Raw genomic sequence first — 10,320 nt, 5'->3', positions numbered from 1 at the left:
CATGACTTTCTTGACTCCTGCCACACCCCACGTCCAGGCCCCCACCTCACCCAGTGCTGGGGCTCTGGACCCCAGCAGGTTTGGGACCAGCATCTGGCGGAAGCAGCCGCCAGCCAGCGCCCCGCCCCCACCCCGGGCACCTTTTCCTGCGTCTGCCTGTCAGGGCCCCCTGGGGTTCTCTGTGTCAGAAGCAGCTGGGAGACTGTAGAAAGCCTGAAGACGCCAAAGGACCGCACTCTCATCCCGGGGCCGTGGGGCACCAGCAGAGGCCTGGGCAGACACCCTTCCGTCCTGGTTCCAGGAAGGCCTGGGCAGGGGCCACATGGTGCGTGAGGCCCGAGGGGTCCCTAAGCACCTGGCCCAGCACAGAGAGGGGCAGCGGGTCTCGGGGAGCCAGGCCCGCAGCTGGAGAGGAGGAAGCGGAGAAGCAGTGGTTTCTCAGTGATCCTGCCAGAGGGCATCGGACACACGTGGACAGGCAGGAGCCCCATATTCTGGGGAGGACGGGAACCCCCAAGCCCATGAGTGGCTTCTCCCTGATGCAGGTTGGACAGGGAGGTGGAGGGAAGCTAGGAAGTGGGGAGGGATGGCACGCTCGGCAGAGGGACCCGTGTGGGCAGAAGTGTGGAGGATGAGGGACAGGGAGGCTGGAGGATGGGGGGCTCAGGACTGCCAGCGCCCGCGGGACACAGTTGAGCTCGGGGCCAGGACTGGTCTGGGGGCATTACTGGTTAGTAGACCCGCTCCAGAGGGGAGGGTCATCCAGATAGGCCAGTCTCCACAGAGATGGGAACGGGGGTGGGGGCAGGGCCACTTGAAGCTGGTGGCGGGGAGGGGCCCAGAGCCTCCATCTGCCAACTCCGGGCCCAAGTTCTTTCTAAATTTGCCCTCCGACCAGGGCCCTGAGTCATGTGTGGGTTTTTTCCCCCCATTCTAGAACTTCCTGCCCTGTCCTGGGGGGGTGCTCTAAGCCGAGGTACAGGGGAAGACAAAGGGGGAGGCCGGGGGGGGGGGAGCGCCGTGGAGCCCGGGACCTGGTAGAAGAGGGGGAGGAAAAGGAAACGAGCCCTACTCTGTGAGCACCCAGATTGGGCTTGGGCGGGGTGAAGAGGGGAGAGGGTTGGAGGACCCCAGCTGGGGGAGGACCCTGCCCGCCCGCTCCGCCTCTGCTAACCGGCAGCCTGGACACGCCTATCCCCCTCGCTGTGGGTCCTGCGGGGGGCGGGGGGTGGTCAGGCGCAGATGTCCCTGGGGAGGTGGGGGGTCCTGTGGAGGGCAGGCTGAGGAGCAAAGGCACGTGGGACCCCAGGGGAGGCATTGCCCTCGGCCTCACCGGGTGTCCTGGGCCTGGGCTGAGTCAGGAGGGCTGGGAGGGCTTTAAGGTAGGTGACCGACCGGCCGGGGTACCTGGGCAAGTCAGCCAGGCCTCCCCCTCTGGTGCCTCCGTCCAGCCTGAGTCCCGCCCGCGCCACACCCCTGACTCACTTCCTTTGCAAAGAAGCGGAAACCTCCCCAGAGCTTCCTCCGCTCCGGAGGAGGTGTCGCTGCCCCTCTGAGCCTGAGCTGACCCAGTGAGGCCCCTGACCCCACCCCGACCCCCGCCAGGAAGCCAGCACATTCAGCTTCCTGCGTCGCAGGCCCCAGCCTCTGGCGTGGGCTGGGGGCCCGCCCTGGGGGGCTGAGGGCGGGCCAGCGAGAGCCTGAGCTGACGCAGCTGCAGGTACTGGGCAGGGCCGGGGGCATCCACCCCACCTTTCTCCAGCTGTCTCAGTGGCTTCATCTCTCCTTCTCCGGGTCTTGTCTTTCTGTTCTTCTTTTCACCCCACCCCCACCCGCCTCTAGGGGGCTCCCTGCCCCCCAACTCCATTAGTGTGCCCACTAGAGCAATGCTGGGAGGCCTGGGCTCAGCTTGGGGACAGGGGCCCATTCTGGAAAGCAGAAGTAACGGCCAGACCGCCCCACCACCACCACCAAGTGTTCGTGGGGGAGGGGCATCTCTGAACTCTGGGGATGCTTGGGCGTCTGCTTCCCACGCCCCCCTCTAGGGACCGGAGGGCCCCCGGCGCCCGGCAGTCGAGCTGCGTCAGGGGCGGGGTCCGGCCTTGACCCTGCTCCACCCCTAATTGGCGGCAGGTTGGCACCGACTCCGACTCCTCCTCCAGGAAGCCCGGGCGGCGGCCGCCTGATAAAATGCGCCCCCGCCCCCCACCCCCCCGCAGCCACTTCCTCAAGGCCGGAGGCTGTTTATGCGAGGATCCGAGAGATTTGCATTGGGGCCCGGCGGGGAGCCGCTTCCTGGTCAGAGGGGCGAGGCCCGTGCCAGGCCCTGCCCTCGGGGCAGCGGGCCGCACTCCGGGGGGCCTCGCGGGGGTGGGTGGGGCTGAGATCTCGGGGGAGGGTCCCAGTCGGCCGGGCGGAAGTCTGGAGACCCTCCCCGTCTTCCTGTTGCAGGGAGGGTGACCTGCATGCCAAGCGCCGCCCCTGCGCCATGGACCGCGGCCAGCCCAGTCCGGAGCCCGCGGCAGCGGACCACGTCGCCCCCGGCCCGAGCGTGATCGCGCCCGTGCGCGCCGTGGTCCGCCTGCGCCGCCGCGTGCGCCTCCTGCGCAAGCGGTGCTTCTCGCCTACGGCCGTGAGGCCGGACTCCGAGCCCCGGGCGCCGCGCGCGGACCCGGACCAGCCTCAGTTCTTCACCTTCGACGGCCCGGCGGAGCTGTCCTCGAGGCCGCCGCGAAAGAAGCGCCGGCGCAGCCGCTTGGTGCTCTACCCCGAGACGTCGCGCAAGTACCGGCCGCGCGTGGAGCGCCGGAGCCGCGCGCAGCGTTGCCTGTTGTTGCTCGTGGCCATCGTGGGCTTCCAGGTGCTCAACGCCATCGAGAACCTGGACGATAACGCGCAGCGCTATGACCTTGACGGGCTGGAGAAGGCGCTGCAGCGTGCCGTGTTCGGCCAGCCGGCGGCCGTGGAGCGCATCGTGGCGCTGCTGCGGGACTACCTGGCCACGCACGTGCACAGCCGCCCGCTGCTCCTGGCGCTGCACGGGCCCAGCGGCGTGGGCAAGAGCCATGTGGGCCGCCTGCTGGCGCGCCACTTCCGCGCGGTGCTCGAGGACGGCGCGCTCGTGCTGCAGTACCACGCGCGGCACCACTGCCCCGAGCCGCGCGCCGCGGAGGACTGCCGCCTGGAGCTGGCGCGGCGCGTGGCCGACGTCGTGGCGCGGGCCGAGGCGGAGGAGAAGACCCCGCTCCTGCTTCTGGACGACGTGGAGCTCCTGCCGCCGGCGCTGCTGGACGAGCTGCACGGCTTCCTGCAGCCGCAGCGCTCGCACCACTTCCACAATGCCATCTACGTGCTCCTCAGCGGCAATGGCGGCGCGGAGGTCACGCGCTTCGTGCTGCAGAACGCGTCCCGCGCGCTGGCCCTGCGCGGAGACGGCGCCCACGGGGCCGCGGCGGTGGCGGCACAGGCTGAGGAGGAGCTGCGCGCCAGCCTGAGGGCGCTCCTGGTCCGCGAGCACCCGCTGTGGGAGGTCGCGACTATCGTGCCCTTCCTGCTGCTGGACAAGGGGGACGTGGTCAACTGCTTCCGGGACGAGATGGCCGGGGAGGGCTTCTTCCCAGAGCAGGCCCGCGCCGAGCTCCTGGCCGCGCAGCTCAGTTACTACCGCGTGGCTGGCCGGGAGTTCGCCGTCACTGGCTGCAAGCAGGTGGTGGCCACGGTGAACCTCTTGTAGCGCAGGTGCCACCGGACGCAGTGGACGCCCACTGGCACGACGGGACGTTGGTTTGACAGGGGCATTTGGAGGGAGGGGACCCTGTGGATTTGCCCCAGGCCTCTACGCCTCGAATAAATCTGTCCATGGCCCTCCGCCGGTTCACACTGGGACCTGGGGGGACCGGTGGGGCTGGGTCAGCTCTGAGCTCCTCTGCCAATTCCAACCTCCCTCAGAGCCCCAGCCTGCCACCTGCTGGGTCCTTAATCCAGCCTGCATTCTTCAGCGCCAGTATGTCCCACAGGGCTGGCTCCCCGGGAGTGGGTAGGTCTGTCTCTGTGGGACAGGATAGATGACGGCAGACAGCGTGAGCAGACCCCAGAGACACACAGCTGGTCCCCTGCAGAGTCGCATGTGACCACGAGTCTTTCGGGTGCCCGCAGCAGCCGAACACACACTCCCCCACACACACCTGCTCACCCCGGGGGCCTAAAATTCCGGATGCTTCACCACTGCAAGAATCCCGTGGGTCTGCCTGGACTTCTCATGGCCTCTTGGGCCCAGGAGCTCCCCGGCAGGAAAAGGGATGGGTGGGGGTGCTCCAGCCAATGAACTGGTCCAGTGGAATATTCCCTAAGTGGTCCAGAAGGGGGGCTCTCTCAGGGTGACAGCAGCAGGAGGTGGGTCCAAGTCGGGGGCCCTGACTTCCTGGATCCCCCTGCGCTGCCCACCAACCTGCTCCAGGGTGCTGAACTTGGGGGAGGCCTCGAGTAGGGATCCCTCAGACCTCAGAGGTCCACTGCTTCCCAGGCCTGGGCTGGGGCCTCACCCTTGCCATCCTGGCTTCTCCACAGCCCTGGCTCCGCAGGCTCGTGTCTCCCCGAGCAGGACTGCAGGAACCGCGCCGGCTGCCTGGGGTGGGTGAGCCTTGGGGCCCCTCCTGGGCTGGGCTCCCAAGGGGGGCGAGGCAGTTTCAGTGCTGTCTCGTGGTGGGCACGCGGGTCAGCACGGCCCCACCCACCCGGGAGGAGGGCGCGGCCTGGGAGGTGGGCGGGACAGGAGCACAGCTAGGGGCCGAGGGGAGGGCTGGTCAGGGTGGAGGCGCCGCCAGCGTGGACTGTGCCAGGAGCTCCAGTCCCGCACCGCCGAGCTCAGCCCGACCCCTGCCCTCCCAGAACCTCAAGGACCACGGGGGCTGGTGTCTCTAGAGACCCTGTCAGACGCCCCATCCCTGGGGGTCCCGCATGGTCACAGCCGCCTCACCGCCATCAATCCTCTTCGTGGTGGTCATGGTGGTCGGCTGCAGACCTGGATGCGCTGAGGTTTGTCAGAGAGAGGAGCCTGTTCCGGCACAGGGAAGCGGCTGACCTGCCAAGCTGGCACGCAGCCCCTGGGCCCCGACGGGAAGGGTGGGGAGGGGGCACGTCCTGCCGGGAAAGGCTGGATTCCTCCCGGCTCCAGGGCTCCCTGGGGGCTGCGAGGGATGGCCAGTTTGCACGGTGCTTCTAAAGCAGGAGGCAGACCTGCAGGTATCCAACTGAATACACCGGAGAGACAGCGGGTTGTCCGTGACGTCGCTCTAGCCAACGTCCTTGCTCTTTAGCCTTATGTCATCGGGTCTCTGCTTCCCCAGGGGCATTTAACCACTTGCAGCAAGAGGGGTTTGCTGCTGCAGACACCTCCTTGCTCAGCAAGTAGGTAATTGCAGGCTCGTGGTTACCTGAAACCACCTTGGCTGGTGAGTTAAGTGACCATCACTGAGCTGAAACTGCTTTGGCTCCGGAGTGGCTAACTCTCCTAGTGTCAGGGAGAGATTCCTCATCATATGTCCATTGGTGCTCATTCCCATCCGTGGGAGGAAAGCTCTCCCTGCAGAGGTAAAGGCAGAATCTCTTACGCCTGCTGGAATTTCTTGTTTAAGGCAGTTATAGAGGTTTAATGGGACGGATCAACGTGAGGCTTCTGTTCAGTTATGTCAGGAGAACAGGACAGTGAATACAGCAGTGCACACCGTCCTGTGTTCTCCAGCCATCAAGACAATGGGCTGCCCAAGCATAAAGGCCATCCCCCAAACTTCCACATATGGAGGTGAAACCAGGGGGCGCACATGAAGCCTCCACACGAGTGATGGAATCTCTGGGTTCCTTCATTGGGGCAGAGGCACTGGCATTGCTTAGCCAAGGCTCGGAAATGTTGTTGTTACACAACAGGAAGTTACCTAGATGTACGGATATGTCAGCGAGTTTACAGATGACTCAACTTGCATTGCCAGCTCCGTTGAACTTTCATGCAGATATTCAAAGGATCTTGTTTTCCTATGCCAGGGGTGGGTCAAATTGAAGCAAGGAATACATTTAGGTGGGCTTAGCTCCCTAACTCTATAAAATGGGCCTGCAGGACAATTTGGACAGACAGCAGCATCTGGAACCCCAGTGAAATTACTTATAGGCTGAACCAAGAGGCCGTTGCTATGCTGGGCCAGCTGAGGATTCCAATGGCAAATGGAGCAATCGGAGAGGTTTCCCCCTTTCTTCAGGGACTGGGAGATACGAATGAGGGTGTTGTCCTTCCATAGAAGGGAGGGAGGAACAGGGTGAGGGACGGTATTGAAGTAAAGGTATACAGGCCTGGTCCAGACGTTTTGGGAAAGCTGTTGGCCTCAGATGTCCTCTGCTTCGGGTTCTAATGGGCATTATCTTCAGGTCGCCAGAGAGTGTACAGGTCCAGTTGGGATTTGGTGCCTCCTTTAGATGGGACACTGAACCCAGGAGTCCCCTCTCTGGAGTTTGGTGGCACAAGTGTTAGTCAACAGGATTTGATGGGGCCCTGCTGGCAAGCCTGGAGAGGATCCTTTTGGAGGTGCCTTTTCCAGTACCCAGAATCTCCAGGCTGTGGGCTGTGACATTCGGGGTCTTGGTCTTCCGGGAGTGCGCTGCAAAAGGAGTGCTCTGCCAGAGCTTGGTGATTTTCTTTCTTTTTTAGTTTTTCAAAATTTAATTGAAGTATAGTTGATTTACAATGTTACGTTAGTTTCAGGTGGACAGCAAAGTGATTCGTTACACACACACACATATATGTTCTTTTTCAGATTATTTTCCCTTATAGGTTATTATAAAATATTGAGTTGGTTATCTATTTTATGTATAGTAGTGTGTATATGTTAATCCTAACTATTTTCTTAAACTTTTTTTTTTTTTTGACCACACCATGTGGCTTGCACGATCTTAGTTCCCCCACCAGGGATCGAACCTGGGCTCTCGGCAGTGAGAGCACGGAGTCCTAACCACTGGACCGCCAGGGCATTGCCCAACTGGTTATTTTCAGTAGAAGCAATGAGGCCTTTACAATGCAGAAGTATTTCTCCCTTTCTCAGCTCGGATCAAAGAACCACGTGCTTTGGGTGTCCTGTTCAGGGACAACAGACTCCATTGAACGTGTGCACATACGTCCACTGTCATGAAAAACAAAAATACTTAATAAGAGTTTCAGAACTCTTGAGGGACCAGGTAGGGAGAAAATGTAAATGCTTCAACCTTTGATGCCAACGTACACTTTACCAAATTGTTTTAAGTTATAGACAGCTTAAAGGAGAGGAGAAAAGGGGATCCGTTATGTCTGGAAAGCAAAACATTAAAGCAATTGGTTTTCCATTAGAGTTTTAGAAATTCTTACACAGTTCAGTCGTATGATCTTAGAGTTATAAGAAAGAAAACTGTTTCAGAGTACCCGTCAGAGTCCTTTCCGTGAATCTCTTTAAAGAGGAACACGTTTGGAGAAGCATCAGAGTAACGCAGTAACTATAATGACAGAAAGACTTGAAAGTGCCCATTATTAAAAATCTGATGAGAATTCATTATAATGGGAGTGGCAAGGGGATCAGCTTATCTTTTTGACATATGTTTAAAATGGTGAGCGGTTGGAAATGCCCTGGTGGTCCAGTGGTTAGGGCTTGGCGCTTTTGCTGCTGGGGCCCGGGTAACTAAGACCCTGCAAGCCATGCAGCACGACCAAAAAACCCAAAAAACAGAAACAAAACAAAAATCATGACCAATAACATTATATCAGGACATCTCAGAATTTAGCAATTTCATGATTTTGAGCGCATGTTCATATGTACCTATACAACTATAAGGTTAAAAGGTTCTGTATTCCTTCTTATTTAGAAGCCTATTACAAGCTTCCCATGTAATCTAGCTCATCAAATAAGCCTGATTAGTTCAGCATTTTACCAGGTGAGAGACAAATCCTTTGAGATTCTCCAGGGGCCCTCTGGAAGAGCCCAGTTAGTGTGAGGTCAGCAAGACTTCATTTATAACATGATTTGGGGTAAGTTTGTCAAAAGTAACAAAAGGTTTTGGACATTTGACCAAACAGGACCACAGATCATTATGAAATGATACTTAATTATCTGTCTGACCAAAGTAACAATAAAAGATTTCAAAGGCAAATACAAGAGGTTACATAGTAGTAAGCAAAACTTAGCTCTTTTATTTATTTATGTATTTTTAAATTTTTTTAGCTCTTTTAATATTGAGAAGAGGACTTCCCTGGTGGCGCAGTGGTTAAGAATACGCCTGCCAATCCAGGGGACACGGCTTTGAGCTCTGGTCCGGGAAGATCCCACATGCCGCGGAGCAACTAAGCCCGTGCACCATAACTACTGAGCCTGCACTCTAGAGCCCGTGAGCCACAACCACTGAGCCTGCGCTCTAGACCCTGCGAGCCACAACTACTGAAGCCCGTGAGCCTAGAGCCCATGCTCCGCGACGACAAGAGAAGCCACTGCAATGAGAAGCCCGCGCACCACAACGAAGAGTAGCCCCCACTTGCCGCAACTAGAGAAAGCCCGCGTGCAGCAACAAAGACCCAATGCAGCCAAAAATAAATAAATAAAAAATATTGAGAAGACTCAGTTTTCTTTAGTAATGAAAGTCCTGAATAAGACAACATAAGCACAGGAAATAATTTTGTTAAAACACAAATCTTTGCTTTCTAAGCAGTTTACTTTAAAAAATGGTAAAGAAAAATTCATAATCTCCCACGAGAAGCAAACCAATATTCCAAGAAAACCTTGTCCTCTTAGCAAATGAAAGAAAATTGTTTTAGTTTTACCTAAGTACACTACTGATTTTTATTTTTTTATAAATTTATTTATTTTTGGATGCATTGGGTCTTCGTTGCAGTGCACAGTCTTCTCATTGTGGTGGCTTCTCGTTGCGGAGCACGGGCTCTAGGCACACGGGCTTCAGTAGTTGTGGCGCATGGGCTTAGTTGCTCCGTGGCATGTGGGATCTTCCCGGACCAGGGCTCAAACCTGTGTCCCCTGAATTGACAGGCGGATTCTTAGCCACTGTGCCACCAGGGGAGTTCTGCTCCAGTTAACTTAAAAACTATAATTAGGGGTTAAGCATTTGGACCCTAAGAGGGTTCAATTTTATTTTATTTTTATTTAACTTTTATTAAAGTTTTTTTTTGATGTGAAGCACTTCTGAAGTCTTTATTGAATTTGTTACAATACTGCTTCTGTTTTATGTTTTGGTTTTTTGGTCTCGAGGCATGTGGGATCTTAGCTACCTGCCCACATATTGAACCTGCACCCCCTGCATTGGAAGGTGAAACCTCAACCACTGGACCGCCAGAGAAGTCCCCCTGAGGGTCTGATTTTAAAGGGGCAGGTTTTCACAGGGGAGGGGAAAGGAAGAAACAAAGGGGGCGGAGTCTGAGACAAAGGGGACGGAGAAGACACACAAGATGGTGCCAGAGACAAAGAAGTTAGGGGAGGGGAACTCAAGGAGCACAAGGCTTCAGAAACTGTTGTGTTCTTTAAAAGTTTTTTAGTTGTTTTGGCCAATTTGGAAATGGTATCTTGCAAAGAGGCAATTCTAGACTTTGGTGCACAGTTGCAAGCTTCCAGGTACCAATGAAAATAAATATCCCATTCTTCTTATTTAATTTTAGAACCACATGGGACTTCCCTGGTGGCGCAGTGGTTAAAAATCCGCCTGCCAATGCAGGGGACACGGGTTTGATCCCTGGTCCGGGAAGATCGCACATGCCGTGGAGCAACTAAGCCAGCGCGCCACAACTACTGAGCCTGCGTGCCACAACTGCTGAAGCCCGTGCGCCTAGAGCCCATGCTCTGCAACAAGAGAAGCCACTGCAATGAGAAGCCCGCGCACCGCAAGGAAGAGTAGCTCCCCTCGCCGTAACTAGAGAAAGCCCGCGTGCAGCAACGAAGACCCAACACAGCCAAAAGTAAATAATTTAAAAAATAATAAATTAAATAAAATAAAATTTTAGAACCACAGTTCTCCAATTTAATCTTAAGAAAAACAAGTTTGGGAAGATTGAAAGTTCCCTGTAATGGCCGTGATAATTCTGGATTACTTTTAGTTGGTTCAGCCCACTTAGTTAAAAATGAGCATGTCAGGGGAAAAAGAAACGAGCATGTCAGGGTCCATAGCTTTCAAACATGAACCTTCCAGAGTCCCTGAGGGAGGGCTGCCCTCAGAGCGCATAGATGACCAGGATCCCTTTTCCTTAAGTTCTCCTGGAAACCCAAGAAAGTTGCTGGAGTCCTAGCCCAGATTCCAAAAGGAATAAAGCAA

General features: G+C 56.8%; 1 protein-coding gene across 1 annotated transcript; it reads left to right on the top strand.

The window, feature by feature from the left end:
• The first annotated feature begins 2,425 nt into the window (after positions 1–2,425).
• TOR4A (torsin family 4 member A) lies at positions 2,426–3,848 on the top strand. Its single transcript, XM_082656124.1, has one exon. It carries the CDS (start codon positions 2,489–2,491, stop codon positions 3,731–3,733), a length of 1,245 nt encoding a protein of 414 aa, XP_082512250.1. The 5' UTR covers positions 2,426–2,488; the 3' UTR covers positions 3,734–3,848.
• The last annotated feature ends 6,472 nt before the right edge of the window (positions 3,849–10,320 follow it).

This window comes from Grampus griseus (assembly GCF_964374135.1).
Source record: "Grampus griseus genome assembly, chromosome: 6".
Lineage (NCBI taxonomy): Eukaryota > Metazoa > Chordata > Mammalia > Artiodactyla > Delphinidae > Grampus > Grampus griseus.
Note: the sequence above shows the minus strand (reverse complement) of the source record. Positions and strands in the feature narration are given on the sequence as shown.

What these genes read in the sequence shown, in the direction of transcription:
- TOR4A (XM_082656124.1), top strand. Translation starts at nt 2,489, where the DNA reads ATGGACCGCGGCCAGCCCAGTCCGGAGCCCGCGGCAGCGGACCACGTC.